General features: G+C 44.5%; 1 protein-coding gene across 8 annotated transcripts in view; it reads left to right on the top strand.

Moving 5' to 3' along the window:
* SIL1 (SIL1 nucleotide exchange factor) overlaps nucleotides 1-18,717 on the top strand; it is a 213,668-nt gene that overhangs the window by 37,867 nt on the left and 157,084 nt on the right. For 5 of the 8 annotated variants that reach the window (XM_077824245.1, XM_077824251.1, XM_077824246.1 and 2 more), the window contains one exon: nucleotides 15,788-15,902. In XM_077824245.1, the coding sequence (XP_077680371.1) occupies nucleotides 15,798-15,902 (105 nt within the window). In that variant the 5' untranslated portion in view covers nucleotides 15,788-15,797. Of the gene's footprint in view, nucleotides 1-3,607; nucleotides 3,698-4,690; nucleotides 4,710-9,114; nucleotides 9,201-15,787; nucleotides 15,903-18,717 lie in introns of those variants that run through there. The other 3 variants (XM_077824249.1, XM_077824247.1, XM_077824253.1) reach the window with 3 other exon arrangements.

Here is an 18,717-nt window from a genome sequence, read left to right as displayed (position 1 = left end):
GACGAGAAGCTGGATATGAGTCAACGCTGTGCCCTTGTTGCCAAGCAGGTTAACGGCATCGTGGGCTGCATTAGTGGGAGCATTGCCAGCAGATCAAGGGAAGTGATTATTTCCCTCTATTTGGTACTAGTGAGGCTATATCTGGAGTACTGCGTCCAGTTTGGGGCCCTCCGCTACAGAAAGGATGTGGACAAACTGGAGAGAGTCCAGCAGAGGGCAACGAAAATGATTAGCGGGCTGGGGCACATGACTTGTGAGGAGAGGCTGAGGGAACTGGGCTTGTTTAGTCTGCAGAAGAGAAGAGTGAGGGGGGATTTGATAGCAGCCTTCAACTATCTGAAGGGGGCGTTCCAGAGAGGATGGAGCTTGGCTGTTCTCAGTGGTGGCAGATGACAAAATGAGGAGCAATGGTTTCAAGTTGCAGTGGGGAGGTCTAGGTTGGATATTAGGAAAAACTTTTTCACTAGGAGGGTGGTAAACACTGGAATGCGTTACCTAGGGAGGTGGTGGAACCTCCATCCTTAGAGGTTGACAAAGCTCTGGCTGGGATGATTTAGTTGGGTTGGTCCTGCTTTGAGCAGGGGGTTGGACTAGGTGACCTCCTGAGGTCTCTTCCAACCCTAATCTTCTATGATTCTGTGACTCTGGACTCCATTTTGGGATGTCTGTATTTTTCCACAAACTGATCTGGGAACTGGTTTTGGAACAAAGGGTTCCCGCCATATGCTAAAGCGATATAAGGCAGGGAGTGACATCTGTTGTTTTTTCACTCCCCACACATGAGTACTCTTGGAAACACCAAAGGAACAAAAGTCTGAACTGGGGGAACTGTTGGACCCAGGCTAAAGGGATTTCTAGCCTGTGTAGGAAAACCTGGGGATCCCAAGGTGCAAGACAAGTGCAGCTTGTTCCTTAAGAATCTGCAAGCCTGCTTGCATCATCAGTGAGGGTGAGAGATTAGATCAAATCCTGTCCTCCTAGTATGTTAAGCTTAGTTTCTGTTTTTGTTTATTTACTAGGTAATCTGCTTTGGTCTGTTTGCTATCCATTGTAATCACTTAAAATCTATCTTTTGCAGCTAATAAACTTGTTTTTGCTTTATCTAAACAAGTGAGTTTGAATGAAGCGCTTGGAAATCTTAGCTCAAGGGGAAAAGGCTGTTGCATTTCCTCCCCACATTGAGGGGGAGGCAAACTGGATAATAAATTCATACTGGTTGGGGTTTTAACCAGGGCAGGACAGTATAGCTCTGGGGTCCTTGGCTGGGAAGCTGGTGGTTATTTTGGCTGTAGCCTATTGTTGATTCATGCAGTGGCTGGCCAGCCTGCATGTAACTGCAGCTAGGTGTGTTCTTACCTGTGTGAATGCTGGTGGAAGACAAGTGTAGGACCGAGAGCGGGTCTGCAGCTTGTCACAGCAGTACAGTGCGAGAGGGAGCCCAGGCTGGTGAGTTCAGAGGGTTCAGTGGTACCTCAGGACCAGGGGGAACCCTGGGGCTGGGGGAGGGAACCCATCACACCCACATCTCCAGCTTTTGAGCCAGTGGCCAAGAAGTTAAAAAAACAGATAAATCTTTGGTCTTCCATCCAACACTGGGGTTTGGTGTCCTGGGTCTCAGGACAGCAACTGGCCAGTAACTGATTGCTTTTCCTTCTGTATTACCTTGCTGGCTGATAGCATCTCCCCCTGCTCCCCTTTTTCTGGAAGGAATTTATAGTTAAGGTTATAGGATTAGCTACACCCAGAAATAGTGCTGACTAGCCATGTCACTTGTGGTTTATCACAAAGCAGCTTGCTTTGTTGTAATCACATGGGTCTCCATGCTCCCTGCTCCAACACTGCACCCCTGTCGTTTCTGATTGAAGAACAGGAGTGGAGAGAGGACCCAAGGCAGTGAGTGCACTGAAGCCTTGTCTACACTGCTCTGAAACACCAGTGCTAGTCTAGCACCAGTGCAAATCCACCACTGCTAGCATCTGTGGGAGTACCAGTGTAGTGTCCGTCGTGTCCCCCCCCCCCCCCCCCCCTGCTATTTAGATCTTCGCGTGGGGTTAGACTTCATGTTGGTAAAAACACTTGTGCTCTGTCTATGCTAGCACTCCAACTGCTGCTCAATCCGGTGGAGCTGGACTGGTGCTACACCAGTGTTGGGGATTTCAAGAAAAGTGCCGGCATAGGGGCAGCCAGGGAGAGGAGTTAGCTGGTGTAAAAGCCAGTAATGGAAACAACATCAGCCCTTTCAGGCTGTAAGCTCTTCGGGGCAAGGAATCCATTACCATATGATTGTACAGCACCTAGCACAATAGGTGCCTGGCCTGGTTGGCCTCTAGGTGCTACTGTAATATAAATGTATAATGATGATGATCTACCCTTGCTGATGAGGCATGGTGAGAGGAATAGCCCAAGTGAGAATTGTTAGTTGTCATAAACTTTTAATAGCTTTTTATTAAATGGAGTTTATATTGCTAAGATGTATAAGCAACTCTTTGTTTCAGGTCAAGTTACTGGAGCAAGTCATAAACTTGTATCTAGTTGAGGTCTCATAACTATTACTCTAATTTTCTTGCTTGTTGAAAGAGATGACAGCCTGTCATAAATTCCTTAAATTTATTTCAAATATGTTGAGGGAATGTAAGCGGATGTATGAGAGCCAGCATGGATGTGACTAGATCACTACCTATTTTTAAGAAACTGCTTAGGCCTATAATGGACATTTAATGCCAAGAGCGGGTCCCATGTCAGTTTACGTGAGATGGAGGCTTGCAGGGTGGATTTGATTTAAATCAAATTGATTTAAATCATGATTTAGATCACTAGTCAGGAAGACTCGATTTAATCATGGATTTCTACATAAAAGTGCATTCTTGTTGGTTGGTATAACTTTAATACATATTCTTCACAACTCAGAGATAGATGTAGGTTTCATTTTTAGAAGGTACAGACTATATATTTAAGTGATTTATTTTGAAAACTTTTCAGATTAGTTTTACAGCTTAACCAAACAATCATTCATTTTCTGAAAATTTCATTTACCAAAGGTAATTGAAGCAGATAGTTCACCTCCCAATCACTTCATAAATATCTCCAATTCAACAGCTTAATCATTAATATTTGGAGGATTTTCTTGCCATGCTGTATTAGGAGGAGAACATCATGAAACAGACATTTAAATTGTTTTATTTAACTAAAACAACAACATTATGTATTCTAGATTTTTTTTCTTCAACAGAAAACATATTTTAACAAAACAAGCATATGAATTTTTGAATGTAGTTAAACATTCAAAGTAGCAGCCGTGTTAGTTTGTATCCGCAAAAAGAACAGGAGTACTTGTGGCACCATAGAGACTAACAAATTTATTAGAGCTTATGCTAAGAACTCCTGTTCTTTTAAACATTCAAGTGTTTTAAAATCAGGTTTGTTTTTGTTAAAATTGTTTTAAACTAAAATAGTTATATGAAATATTTTTTAAAAAAATGTCAGCCAGGTCAACATGAGAAACTTAAAATAAAATATTGGCTTCTGCAGCTAACTCAGTCGTGTTCACCTTCATTTTCCTGTTTGTTCAGAATCTGGAAAAGAAAAACAAGCTTTTCTGCTTTTTCAGGTCCCAAACAATTTCTCAGTTTGGAATGAATTAGTCCAAAGGAGGAAAATATTCTTTCTACGCCGGCAGAAGAAGCTACTGCTGTTCAAAGTGAGATTATCACTTCATCAGTCTCTGAATCCAAGTGCTTAAGTGACTTCCACCAGTTCACTGGTGTGACTTTTTCTTTAAAATCTCATCAGCAAACATATATTTCTTGAATGGTTTGCCCTTAGCTCTGAAGTTTATTATAGTTGGTATTATGCAGGGATGATTTCTGGATGCATTTTATGCATTTTATCAAAAAAATCCGATTGTAAACAAAAAAATTAAATTTTTTTTTAAAAAATCATTGATTTTTATCCACCCTGGATGCTTGTAGTAATGTCTTCAGAATTGGCCTCACACAGCTCCTGTTTTTATATCTGAGGCAACATATGCCAAGGGTTGCAACAGTGGATCTTTCCAGACAATGTTCATCCTGAGTGAGATTTTCCATTAGTGACCTTAGGCCTGCTTGCTGCTCATTACAACAGGATTGGACCATGTAGACCACACCCAGGGCGGATGGTCCACCTGATCGGCCCCTAGACTATTGAGATAGTGCCCAAGGTGGTGGAGTAAGGTGGAATTGCCCCTATAATGGTCAATACTATGAAGAATGGTGGTGTGCTTTCTCAGTTTACCATCATCATCTGCAAGAAGTACCCCTCTTAGTTCCCCTGTGCAATCAGGCTAGGGGAAGAGAAGATGAAGACTTTGGTCACTGGCTGCCAGCCTGGCCAGTCTGAAACTGCATGAGAGACCCTTGGCAACATCAGGTGGTATCACCAAGGTCCTCCACCACCTGGTTCCAGCAACTGCAGTCATACAAGTCAGAGATCACAAGACCATGAAGGCACTGGAACTCATTGTCCTGTTAAGTATCTCTCCCTCCTCCCCCGTCTTAATTATGGAGGGAGAGATGTCTCCTTGTTCTGTTAGAGGGAGGGGATGGGGAGGTTGCAGCCTTTTTTGGGAACAGCATGCGTAATGATTGCCTAAATCCTAATTCTGCTGTGGAATCCTTCCAGGTGCCTCCTTGGTTAAGGAAGAGTGCTATTTGAAGCTCCTAGAGTATCAGGTGTGAGCATATTCATTGAAACTCTTCATTCTGAAATAACTTGGTAAACTTACAAGCTCTGGGCTGTGGGGAAATAAGAATAGAACATTAGTTACCATAACAATGGTGAGATTTAAGGAGGAAGTGTGGAGTAGCAATGAGGAGGAACTTCAGAAACCACTTTGATCTCTACACTTCCTTAAGAATAGCTAAGGTGATTTTACTGCTCCTGGTGATATCTTTTGCTAATGGTTAGAAACCACAAGAGGCTGCTATGTCCTTAACCAGCTGAATCAGTCTCACTGCCATGAGCAAGATCCTTTTGGGTGGGAGGGTGGGTTTAGACTGAGGCAAAACAGTTGCTTCCTTCAGTTTCCTGATGCAGGATTAATAAAAGTGGTCTTTATTGTCAGCCTCATGATCTATCTGATTACCTGCTGCAGTCATTTGATGATAATTTGAGCTATATCATTGTTAACCCATTGCTCTTTTGATTTGTTTCTTTTGTGACCTCAGTTTTACTTCTGAGGGTATTCTGCGCCAAAAAACTTAAAATTTTGCACACAATATTTTAAAATTCTGCAAAATTCTGCCAATTTTATTTGTCAATAAATACATGTGGGGGCTCCAGCATGGCAGTGGGGAGCACAGGCCACTGACTGCACAGAGGTAGGAGATGACCCTGCACCCCCTCACCTCTGGACATGGACTTGGTGGTAGAGTTGCACCGTACCCTGACGCAGCGCAGGGGCCAAGACTGTCCCAGAAATACCCTGGGGCCCTGCCCCTCTGTGCCAAGCAGACTAGATGCAGGCAGGCAGGCTCAGCCCAGCAGGATGCAAGTAGGGAGGGGCTTAGTGTAGGGAGATCCAGGTGTGGAGTGATTTGGGTGTGGGTGGCTTAGTGGGGGGACTGGGTGCAAGGGAGATCTGGATGAACAGGGGCTCATTGCAGTTTGTGGGGTTCTGGGTGCAGACACAATGGGACACAGAGGTCGAGGTGAAGGTGGTTGGGGCTCAGTGGGGATGTGTGTGTGGGTATGGAGGACTCAGCACGTGGGATCCAGGTGCTGGCGGTGGGGTGCAAGTCCGGGTGTTGGTTTAGTAGGGTTCAGTGGGGTGCGAGTCTGGGTCTGGGGGTATAGTCAGGGTGGTCCAGGTGCATGTGGGGTGGGACTCTTTGGGGTGGGGGTTTGAGTGCAGGGGGCGGTCTGGATGCAGGGGTGGGCCTTGGCAGAGGGTGGGGTCTGGGTGCAAGGGGGCTCTGGATGCAGAGGCTGATGCTTGGCAGGGTGTGGGTTCGGGTTCAGGGGGGTGAGTGAGAGAGTTCTGGGTGCAAGAGGTGAGGCTTGGTCGGGCAATCTGGGTATGAGGTGGGTCCGGATGCATGGGGGTTGCGTGGATGGGGGAGCAGCTCCCTGTACGGTGACCTCTTCTCCCCACAGCTAAGGAGCTATGGGGGTGATGGGTGCAGTGTTTCCTGCAGCTGGAGTGGTTTCTGGGGGTGGGTCTGATTCAGCCCTGGACGCTCCTTACAGGGGAAGAGGAAGTCCCATCCTCCCCAGCCCAGCTGGGACTAGTAGCTGAGCCTAGTAGCTGAGCCTGGCAGGGTAGGAGCCCCTGGTTTGGGCATCCGCAGCCCTACCCCTCCAGTTGTTTACCACTCCGCTGGGTGCTCCGGGGACCCAAAACAACGCACCCGTATTGCTGGGGAGCAGTGCTTGACCACTTTTGCAGCTTCTCTTTGCTTCCTGGTCAGAAAGTCATTTTTCTGCAGGGAAGCAAAGAAATCTGCAGGGCACATAAATTCTTCACATGCACAGTGACGCAGTATTCCTCCAAGAATACAATTTGATCATTGTATTGCACAGTCAACCTGTGGAACTCCTTGCCAGAGGATGTTGTCAAGGCCAAGACTAACAGGATTCAAAAAAGAACAAGATAAATTTATGGAGAAAAGGTCCATTATTGGCAGGGATGGTGTCCCTAATTTCCGTTTGCCAGAAGCTGGGAATGGGCGACAAGGGATTGATCGCTTGGTGATTACCTGTTCTGTTCATTTCCTCTGGGGCGCTTGGCATTGGCCACTGTCAGAAGACAAGATAATAGGCTAGATGAACTTTTGGTCTGACCCCATATGGCCATTCTTATGAGTACAGATCAATAGGAGGGTCCTCAGAGTTTTGAGGATGCATCTTAAAATACTCCATCTTGAGCTGAATGGGAGGTTTCTTTAAGGTGGAACACTGAATGTGAGACGTGTAGTTTTAATGGGCTGCCCCTCGGTATTAAAGATGCGGACATAGGATACCTGCACCATTTTAGGCAGATCAGCTGCAGCCCTCTTCCTCCTTTCAAGTTTCCAAAGCAACCTGCATTAGGGCAGGATTTGGGCACCCCTGAGATGGATCCAGTGAGCCACTAGACAAGGCACAGACAGCTGCAATATAACAAGACGATAGATAGCAGTGGTTCTGCATCTCCTATTCTGTGCCTGGCTCTTCCTTGCTCAGACAACAGATCACAAATGAATAAAGCCATGTGGGTGCCCTCTGGAGAGTACTGTTTTCTGTGATTGTCTAAGGTTCTGAAGGAATTCATTAAGTAAATTAATTGACTAAATGATGTTTAAAATTAAACTGTGAGGTTGTTTGCATAAACATTGTAATCTAAATAACTAATTAGATTTTTCATGTTACTTTAAAGGCCTGGTGGTGACTGTAAGTGCTGCTGACATGTGTTTGCCAGGAGTCTCTGAAAGAGAAAACATTTACAGCAGCTTGAAGGGCCAGCATTACACTTGCAGGGGCCCAGGGCAGAAAGCTGAACCCCCACCGCATGGGACTGAAGTCCAGGTCCCTGAGCCCCGCCACCTGGGGCTGAGGCTGAAGCCTGAGCAATGTAGCTTCCTGGGGGCCCCTGTGGCATGGGGCCCCAGGGAATTCCCCTGCTTGCTACCCCCTAACTCCGGCCCTGGCTTTTATATGCAGGAAATCAGCTATTATGACACAGGTGGACTGTGGAGTTTTTATAGCATGTTGGGGGGGGCCTCAGAAAGAAAAAAGTTGAGGACCCTTGTTGTAAAAGATTTAGCACATGCATAATTTTACTCATGTGAGTTGTCAATGGGAAATGCTTATGAGAATAATATTATGCACATGCTTAAATGTTTGCAGGGTTGGTCAAGCTAAGTTTCACAGCTTCGTTGCAGTGAGTACTTCATCTGGCTTGCAGCTTGGGGGCAGAAGCAGACCTGTCAGTCACTGGCTGCAGGGGAATGCCCACCATCACACCCCAGCAGCAGGGCTTTTCTGAAGGAAATTCCAGCCTTGTATTTCCAATTTCTGACTAACAGTTTGTCTCAATAATGTGTCTTTCACATACCCAGCCATTATCGTAGGGCAGAGGTGGGCAAACTACGGCCCGTGGGCCACATCCGGCCTGAGGGACTGTCCTGCTCGGCCTCTGAGCTCCTGGCCGGGGAGGCTAGCCGCCAGCCTGTCCCCCGCTCTCCCCCCTCCCCGGCAGCCTCAGCGCAATGTCCTGCCAGCGCTCTGGCCCACCGCTCCTGCTGGGCAGCGCAGCGGCGGCATGGCTGGCTCTGGCCGGGCGGTGGAGCTTTGCTGCTCTGAGCAGCATGGTAAGGGGGGGAGAGGTTGGATAAGGGGCAACGGGTTCCAGGGGGCAGTTGGATGGGGCAGAGGTTTGGGGGGAGCAGTCAGGACAGGGAGCAGGGGGGTTTGGATAGGTGTGGGAATCCTGGGGTGGGGGAGGCCTGTCTGGGGCCTGGGGTGTGAATAGGGGTCGGAGCAGTCAGGGAGCAGGGGGGATTGGGTAGGGGGATGTGGACCTGGGGGGTGGTTAGGGGTTGGGGTCCCGGGAGGGGGTGGTCAGGGGACAAGGAGTGTTGGATGGGTCGGGAGTTCTGAGGGGGGCAGGAAGTGGGAGGGGGTGGGGGACAGACTCTTTGGGGAGGCACAGCCTTCCCTACCCGGCTCTCCATACAGTTTCGCAATGCCGATGTGGCCCTCGGGCCAAAAAGTTCACCCACCCCGTCCTAGGGCTTCTCTTCTCTTTTGGGAAGATTGTTCACTCAGCTCTGTGGTGTTTTTGTGGAGGTTGATACCCCTGCAGGCTTCAGGGAGTGAGATAGGCCAAGAAAAGCCAGAGGCAAAAGGAAAGGACTATGTCTCCTGCTCCCTCTTAATAAGTGTCTTGTTTGGGAGCTGAAGTTACCCAGTGAAATGCTAGAATATGAATGAAACCATCCATTATTTACTTCAAATCAGAGTGATATAACCCATTCCCATCAAGGGCTGTTCCCCATCCTATTTCTAGCCATAGCGAATCAGCTAGATCCATCTGAAACATTTGAACAAGTTCCTAAAGGGGACTCATCTTTCCATTCCCATTTTATCATTCTACAGAACTTTCATGTGATGGCAGCTTTCCCCCCTTCCCCTTCCAGTTCTCATCATTACCATTTGATCTGACAAGTGCGTCCAGGATAACGGTAATATTAATACTGGTGTTAAGAAAGAAGGAATTTTACTCTTGCTTCTTCCTGGTAAATTTTGCTAATCAGAGCTCTTTACAGAACGTGATAGAGCTGAAACAACTATACAGAACGACATGGCTTGTAGAATATCTTGGATTCATGATAAACAGACCTATGGGTGCCAGGGTAGTCAGTCAGAAGCCTGTGTTGAGGATGAATTCCATTAGGTACAAGATCTCCTCTCAGAAGAATGTTAACAAAAGATTAAGTTGGTCATAAAGAAAAGCAAGTGGTGTCAGAGAAACAAAAATCCAGTTTTTAGTGAATCCTATTGGGAACAATGTTGCAGTTTGCCTTTCTGTCTGAAGAGGTTATGGTTCTCAGGCTTGATTAAGGTAACTTTGAGCCTTAGCTGTCTCTACCTTGCAGAGGAAGTCTGCAATTGTCAAAACCCAGTGCTCCATCCAGCACCAGATTGATTCAGAATAGATACTTGGATGAAGTGATTATCAGTGTCATGGAGCCTAGAGAGAAGTGAACAAATAGAACTTATTCTACTGGCTGAAGCAGAGTCCATGTTTTAACTGCATTAAAGGATGAAACATTGTCTCAAATTCCTCTAGAGTCTAGGAGGATTCTAATGTCTGTGCATGAGAGTGTCAAAGCAAAAGGTCAAGTCTCTGTACTACAATGTTCTCAGCAAGGAAATGAAAGTTTTGTGCAAAAATCCCAACGTTAAAGGCTTTCTTAGGACAACTGTCCTGATTCCAGCCCTGCAGAGTTACAGCGCTCAGCCTCAGAAATGTATTCTGGTTCTTATAGCACTACCCCAATTGCACTCCTGTAGGCCCTCATACTTCCTATCCCTTAAAGTAGATGTCCTAATAACAACCCTTTCCGATTAAAGGAGTTGGTGAAGATGGGAACTCTCTCTAATGAGGCCAACTATTGTACTTTTTAATTCAGCCAAGTAGTCCTCACAACTGTCACAGCATTCATTCTGAAAGTAAATTCAAGAAACATTCTTCCTTCTTTCAGATATCAAAGACCAATCTGTAGGAATGCCGACCATCTCAGGTAGAGAAGTCATGTCTCTTGCATTGAGATTTGCTAGGTGGCCACGTGGCCATCAATACATAATGTCACCACATTCTGTATATTGGTCATCCAAACTCTGACCAATGCCAGTTTTTGCAGAAGTATTTTGTTCATGCCTCAATGCCCAGGGGAAGACACATAATTTCCATATTTAGGATGTCTAGAAAACATGACCTATGAGGGAAGATTGAAAAAACTGGGTTTGTTTAGTCTGAAAAAGAGAAGAATGAGAGAGGACATAACAATTTTCAACTACATAAAAGTTTGTTACAAGGAGGAGGGAGGAAAAACTGTTCTTAACCTCTGAGTAATGGGTTTAATTTGCAGCAAGGGAGGTCTAAGTTGGACATTAGGAAAAACTTCCTAACTGTCAGGGCGGTTAAGTACTGGAATAAATTGGCTAAGGAGGTTGTGGGCTCTCCATTAGAGATTTTTAAGAACAGTTTAGACAAACACCTGTCAGGGATAGTCTAGATACTTAGTCCTGCCATGAGTGCAGGGGACTGGACTAGATGACCTCTCGAAGTCCCTTCCAGTCCTATGAGTCTATGTCCGTGTTTAAAGGGAGATCCTGCTTTTTATCCTGGAGGCCCATTGCTGTGAAAACACCATTGTAACAGATCTGTGGACCTTATCATGATGATGAACAGGAAAATGTATCTGTGCTTATCCTGAAATGTCCTTCAAGTAGTAATGTTCACAGATTTGGCCTACCCTGAGTACAAATGCATCATCCAGAACAGAGATGGAAATTAAAAAATGAAACCTGACTTTGGGGATGTTAGGGGAGATTAGTCCCAGGTTCTGCATTAGGAGAAATTGCTATGCCTTTTCTTCAAAGCATAGTTAACACATTCTGTAATTTAGGAAAGTAGAATGGAATGATCTTGGCTGTGGAAATTCTCAGCTGGAGGGAACTTTGGGTAGCTAAGGTGTTCCCTTGCTGCCAGTGACCGACAGGTATGGTTCTGCCCCCAAATTGCAAGCAGGGTAAAGTACCTACCGTTTGTAATAGATCTGTGGACACTAAGCAGAAATTTTCAGGACAGCACAGATACGTTTTCCTAGAATCTTCCTGTGTGATTATATACCACCGAATACATTAGGAGCCTGATCCTGATTGTTTGCCTTTTGGGTGCTATGGTATAAAAATAACATGAATAATTTTCAAGTAGTTTATTTAAAACATTTATTGAAAACGTTTTAAATTTTGCATTGCAATATTGTTATTGATCTGGGATCTTAAGCAGTTGATTATTTCAACAAAACGCATGTGCTTTACCTATATGGTAATCTTTCTACAGTATTCCTTTGGATGGCTTCCTTCCCCCCACCCCAAGTAAACATGTCTTTTTCAGATGCAAAGAATGCTTTGGTGAGGAGGCATCACTTCCATGTTTTCCTGAATTAGTTTAGCTTTGTTATGTTTGTCGGTCATTTCATAGGTTCATAATAGTTAAAGATAGTAAAAACTTTCTAGAATGTCAAATTAGTTTGTCTGGAATGACCGGAAAGAGACTCCCCATTAAGATGATACCATATTTGATTTTGATCATCATAGCTACATTGAAACTAGTATCTCAAGTTGACACATAGGTGACCTGTAACATTCTGAGTAATATCCATATTAGGCATTCATCTTTTAAAACCTTTACTGTTTTAAAAAAAAAAAACAACTAAAAACAAAAAACCAAAACCCAACCATATTAGGGCCCTCATCCTGTCAGAGTCTGAGTGCTCTCAAATTCCACTGAAGCCAGTGCAAGTTGAGGTGCTTCAGCAGCTTGCATGAGGCAATCAAGATCCATGTTCAAATTTCACTAAAAGTTTTATCATTCTATAATGCAGCCTTGCAAAGTTGTACCTGACAAGAGTGAGTCTTGCTGATGAGTGAGTAAAATATCATTAGTATTTTAATTATGACTAGCCATTTTGGTGAAGGGCAGTGGGATAGATTTTGTGCTTGGGCTGGTAAGCTTTCCTAACAATTTTGCAAGGCTGCTATAATCTCAGTATTACTTCCTTGATCTTTAGCTGAGAACAGGGATAGGACTATTATACTTTCTGTTATTTCTGTTGGCTGCAACATAGAGTAGAGGTGTCTGGCTGGTGGGTCTTGCTCACATGCTCAGGGTCTAGCTGATTGCCATAATTGGGGTCAGGAAGAAATTTCCCCCTGGGTCAGATTGGCAGAGATCCTGGGAGTTTTTCACCTTCCTCTGCAGCATGGGGCATGGGTCACTTGCACTAAACTAGTGTAAATGGTGGATTCTCTGTAATCTGAAGTATTTAAATCGTGTTTTGAGGACTTCAGTAACTCAGCCAGAGGTTATGGGTCTATTATAGGAGTGGGTGGGTGAGGTTCTGTGGGCTGCAATGTGCAGGAGGTCAGATTATATAATCACAATGGTCCCTTCTGGCCTTTAAGTCTATGGCAAGGGCACAAGAGAAGTCAAGCACAAGACAAGGGCACAGTGGTATGTGCTCCTATAGCATGGCTGATCAAAATTCAGATAATGTTTCTTATAGAGGTATTGGAAGCACATAACACACACTGCACGTTGAGAGTTAAAACACAAAAGAATGGTGCGTACCCAGCCGCAGTAAGAATTCATGAAATATGTTCCTGTTGTTGAATTCTTTTGAATTGTGTCACTAGGCCTCTACTGGCTGCACTCACGGAGCTGTGCAGCAGTTACTGATGCACAACTAGTAACATTAGTAAAATGTCTCTGCTAATAGAGAGCATAACGGAAGCACTGTTACTGTAGCCACCAATACAGATGAGGTTTTCAGAAGCTCTTGAACAGAACTTTCTTGTAGTGGAACCTCTCAGCCGGTAATGAGCCACACCACTGAAAACATTGCATGCTATGGCATGAGCACTTGCTTCTTGGGAACAAAAGTATTTCTGAGTCTGGGTGTCTGTAGCCTCTTTAGCACCTAATTTTTTATGAGAAAAGGTAGAGGATAATTTAAAACAAAGGCTCTTTCTATGTTAAGGGAATTTACATTGGTAATTACACCTGTGCAAATTTCCTTAATTTTTTATATTGGAAAACAGCAAGTTTATTACAAATCCTATCATCTGTTTGGAACCATATATAGATCCCCATCCTTCCATTTTCAGCTGCTACAAGATGTAAGAAACAAAGCAAATCTAACAGCTAAAACGTTTTAAAAATGCAGCAAGCTTATGAAGTCTCAAAGTCATTTTTGTGGACAGGGGAAAAGTTTGTGTTGTTTTGCAAATACACACACACACGCACACACGCTTTTAAAATTTAGTCTGAAAATGTCTTACTACATCTGAATGTTTCTGTCCTGTAACAAGGTGGCAAGATATGGATGCTTCTCTCTATGAACATAGCACCTTACATTTAACATCTAACTCTTCCTGCTTAACTGTAAACTACACAAGATGTTAAATGTTTTGGGGCATGCAGCATTCTAGGCAGGCACAATCTTGTAGCCTTAGAGAGCTGTATTGTGATTTGTCACCGGTCTTATCAGTACATTTGAGTTTTATTTTTAGTGAGCTGTAAGTTCTCTGTCACTGCTTTGGAGAACTTCTTACTTCTTATCAGATTTTCAGTTTTTCTTTTGGGGATAAATTAATTTTTCTATGTTCACTTGTGTCTTCACTTTTATAACAGAACAAAAATCTGTTTCCTGTATGGTGAACAGCAATTGCTGTTAAGAATTGTGGGAGGGGAAAAATTATATGTGGTTTTTGGTCAGCATTTGTATCTTTCAGCCCATTCCTCTGAGCCCTAGTCTACACTAGGGGGGGATCGATCTAAGTTATGCAACTTCAGCTGCATGAATAATGTAGATGAAGTTGACGTACTTAGATCAACTTACCGTGGTGTCTTCACCGCGGTGAGTTGACTGCTGCCGCTCTCCCGTCAACTCCGCCTGCGCCTCTTGCGGAGCTGGAGTACAGGAGTCGACAGGAGAGCTCTCAGGGGTCAACTTATCGTGTCTAGACTGGATGCGATAAATTGATCCCCGGTGAATCGATCGCTGCCCGCCGATCTGGCGGGTAGTGTAGACATGCCCTTAGAAGCAGATGGCATTGGCTGAAATCACACAACAATGTCTCCTGAGAAATTTAGGAATGAGGCCACAATAGTGCTGTACTCTGTGGCCCAGATGAGAAACCAGTGCAACTGGTCATAGTGAATCTCTATGGCTAAGATTTTGTCACAGATACTTTTAGTAAAAGTCACGGACAGGTCATGGGCTAAAAAGAAAAATTAACGGAAGCTGTGACCTGTCCGTGATGTTTATTAACGATATCCATGACAACATGGGGATCTGTGGGTCTCCACACTGCCTGAAGCAGGTAGCTGCACAGGGGCTAGGAGCTGCCTGCGGCAGCTGGAGGCTGCAGGGTACCCCTACCACCCGCAGCTCTGGGAACCTGCAGCAGCCGGGAGCTTGGTGGTTCCTCCCCAGTGGCCAGGAGCTCGGGGGTTCCCTTGACAGCTGGGAGTTCTGGGGGCCGCCAGAGGCAGCAGGGGTATCCCGCAGCTCCCCGCCCCCATGGGTGGCGGGGGACCCTGCAGCTCCCAACCACTGCAGGCTGAAGTCACAGAGGTCGCTGGAAGTAATAGATTCCATGACCTCCATGACTAAATCATAGAATCATAGAATATCAGGGTTGGAAGGGACCCCTGAAGGTCATCTAGTCCAACCCCCTGCTCGAAGCAGGACCAATTCCCAGTTAAATCATAGCCTTATGTATCGCATATTACAGTGGCCTAGTTCAGAAACTGAAGCACTGGCTAAGGAACAGCATCTTCTTTGCCCTCCTTCTGAAAAACTGACTTACTGCTGTTTTATTTATTATTATTCATGTTAGGGCTGGGTTATGGGTTTCAGCAGGAATCTGTACCTTCCCCATTGACACAGCTGAACTGGCACCAAAGGTTTTCAGTCTCTCTTGTTTTGAGACAGTGGTGATGACCAAGGAAAGCCTTGTTCCCATACCCTACCTTGTGGTTGAAATGCCTCAGTCTTGAACTCCACTTGAGCTCCTCAGTCACTTCTTTGGAGTTGCCACAGGAAATAGAAAGACCCAAATTTGCAGTGCTAATTCAGGCAAAACTCTTGTTGACCTCTGTGGACGTTTTGCCAGAGTAAGGCTGTGGGATTTTGCTTGCAGATTATATCATGATACTTCACAGAAAGGTGCACCTTCATGTGGAGGGGTAGAATATTGGATACCTCATGTTAACAAAAACATAGCTGGGATGTGAAAAGGCCCAAAGACAGGCCCTAAATTTGCTACCAGAGCTCTTCTTCAGATCCAAGTCTATGTAGCTTGAAAGCGTGTCTCTCTTGCCAATAGAAGTTGGTCCAGTAAAAGATATTGCCTCCGCCACCTTGTGTGTCTAATAAATATAATACTCAACTGCAGAATGTGGAATAGTAATGTTGAAAACTGTGAAGAATGTGTATTAACATATTATATAATTGTTTTTTTGTTTGAATTCTAGACTGACTACAATGTCTCATTGCATTGGACTCCTGTCCATTGCCTCTAAACTGAGTTTGCTGGTTTTGCTGCTTTCTGCATTGTGCTTCTGTTCATGCTTAAGTGACAGAATTCCAGTAAGTATCTTCTAATCTGAGTGAAAGAAGGCTATAAGAGGTCGTTGAAATCATTTGAATTACTTGGTACTGGTGGGGTGAGCATAGCCTTATTTATTTCTCCTGAAATTATGTATAGCAGTGCATCACCTCTCATCTGTGCAGCATTTTGTCTTTTTAAAATGTTCTATGGTATAAAATTTCAGAGAAGTTTTAAGAAGTAAGCCTATCTGAGTCACTTGATGCTGAGCAATAAAGAGGACCTGGCAAAAGGAAACATGCGATTCAGGCAACGTTCACATTTTGTCACAGGCACCTTTGTTTTATTTAAGCAGCTGCAACTAAAACTTTAATTTCATTAGGATAAAAACTAAAGCTAAACGTGTGGTCTAGCGGTGAGAGCAGGAGGTAGAAATCAAGAGTATTCTGTTCCCAGCTGTGCTTCTGATAACTGTGTAACTGTAGGTAAGTCACTTATACCCACATTTTCAAAAGGGGCGTATGATTTTTGGGCCCTTTGTTTTTTTTGGATGCCCAACGTGAGACACCCTGAGCCTGATTTTTCAGACTTCAGTTGAATGAAATGGGAGCTGTGTGTACTCAGCATCCATGTAAGGGTGCGAAGCTGAACAACCAGAAAATCAGCTTTCATTTAAAAAAAAAAAAATGTATCTAGTTCTCTTGGTTGCAAAGGAAAGCTTGAATACGTGACCCTGAGTGTAATCAATGCAGTGTCACCTGCCAGCATTTGCAGACAGCATGACACGCTAGCTCAGAGAGGTGTGAGCTGCCCCAGTCATCTTCATGGGCTCTGAAATCCACTTCTCTGGGACCCTTGACAACACCAATCTAGCAGAGGACACTGAAGGTATATCTACACTGCACACTAAGCCTGTGTCTGTGTCAGCCAGTGTATTGGACTTTTTGTTTCCAAGCCCATGCTTGAATGTCTGCACTGCATTGTAAATCTGGGTTTACAATTGCTGGATCTGGGTGTCTCAGCTGTGTTAATGCATTCATACTTCACTATGCAGTCCTTGTGACTCAGGTATGTGGCTTGACTTGTATCCACACTACAAAATGACAGGGCTAGGATGCGGGACTCAGACTGTGACCACTCACCCCCACCCCCCCCACCCCAGCAGGGTCCGAGGACCAGGGCCCTGACTGCTTGCTGACCTGAGTCATACTGTTTTGTGTGTGGATGAAAGGGGGGCGTGGGCTCAAACCTGAGTCAGAGCTCAGGCTTAGTGTGTAGTGTAGACATACCTTGAGATGGGAATGACCCTTATTATCACCACGTTATCATGGCTTTTGCAAGGCTCCCACCACACAGAGTCCTTTGCTCAATCCCTCCCCTTTCTGAGACAGATCCCAGTTTGTCTGCAGACAGGTAGTGGTGGCTTGAGGAGAGGCAAGGCCTCAGCCTGGCCACTGGAGTGGTGGTGGAGGCCGCCTTGCCAGCCCAGAATAGCTCATGTAGGTGGTCTCTACTACTACTAGCCTAAGGAAGGGTGAGGCACAGGGAACCCCATTTTGGGTGTGTCTAGTTGCCTGGACTGGGAATAATCCCAATTTTAACTCCAATTTAACATTCTATCTGTCTTTAAGGAAATGTCCGTCTTTCCTTGTAGAACCTGTTTTGGTTTCTACTCTCTTGATTCTCTAAGCAAAACAAAAGTAGTTACCAATTAATTATGTATTTTATGTAAGTAGAAAATATGATAAACTTGCTTGTGTGCAATTGCCAATTTTCATTACCACAGCAAATGTTAATGGTATTTAGACTGTTAGTGAAAATGGGATAGTTATAAAGTGATCACAGGCCAAACAGCTGAAGCAACTGTTTAAATGAAGAAAGACATGTACTGTTACCCCTTACAGTACATTTAGATTGCAGAACTCTTATTGAACAGAGACCATTCGTAAACATCAGCTGTCTCCATTATGTGTTTTCAACAGATATAAAATTAAGAGGCATCTTGGTGAATTTATTATGGGACTGTGTGTCATTAAATCCCTCTTGGATAATAATCTAACAACATAAATAAGCAAAGTAATAACTAGTGGCTCATTTATATTAGCTTTGTTGAATCTTGGCTCAGAAAATGTTAACACTCACTTTCATCAATAGAAGCTGACTTCATATATTTATGATTGTAACTAAGCTTTAACCATTTGTCATAATCTTAACAATTCTAATCCTCTCATCATGCACTAAGCAAAAGTAGGAATTAAGCTCTAGTTTCCTTATACTTCTCAAATTTCTGTCCTTTTGACATTTAAAATAAAAATATTCTCTAACTTTTCAAGCATTATATCACCATAGTTTTTAACTGCACACGTGTTGCTCAGAACCACAGACTGATATTTCCCACACTCAAAACATTTTTTAGAAACTGGGTAACATACATTTAAATGCAAACAATTCAAATTCTTCCATTAAACATACATACACAACTTCCACTGAAGTTGGTGGGAGAGGCCTAATGCAGAATTTGGTCCAGAATTTTCAGTTCTTCTTCGAGTGATTGCTCATGTGTATTCCACAATATGTGTGCATGCTCGCCACGTGCACTGGTGCTGGAAGTTTTCCCCCTAGCAGTACCCATGGGGGGAGCGCCCCAGCGACCCCTGGAATGGTGCCTCCATGGCACGGTATAAGGGGAGCTGCACACTCCCCCCAACCTCAGTTCCTTCTTGCTGCCAGAGAAGGTGCGTTGGAACTACTCTCCTCCAGCTTTGCTGTAGCTCATCCCCAGAACTGCTTGTTGGTTCAGTGTTAGTACCTGTAGTTAGTTAGCTGTTTAGTTAGAGTGCCCAGGCTGGGGCATGC

The sequence above is a fragment of the Eretmochelys imbricata genome, chromosome 8 (genome assembly GCF_965152235.1).
Source record: "Eretmochelys imbricata isolate rEreImb1 chromosome 8, rEreImb1.hap1, whole genome shotgun sequence".
NCBI classification, from domain to species: domain Eukaryota; kingdom Metazoa; phylum Chordata; order Testudines; family Cheloniidae; genus Eretmochelys; species Eretmochelys imbricata.
This window is presented reverse-complemented; position numbering and strand designations above follow the sequence as displayed.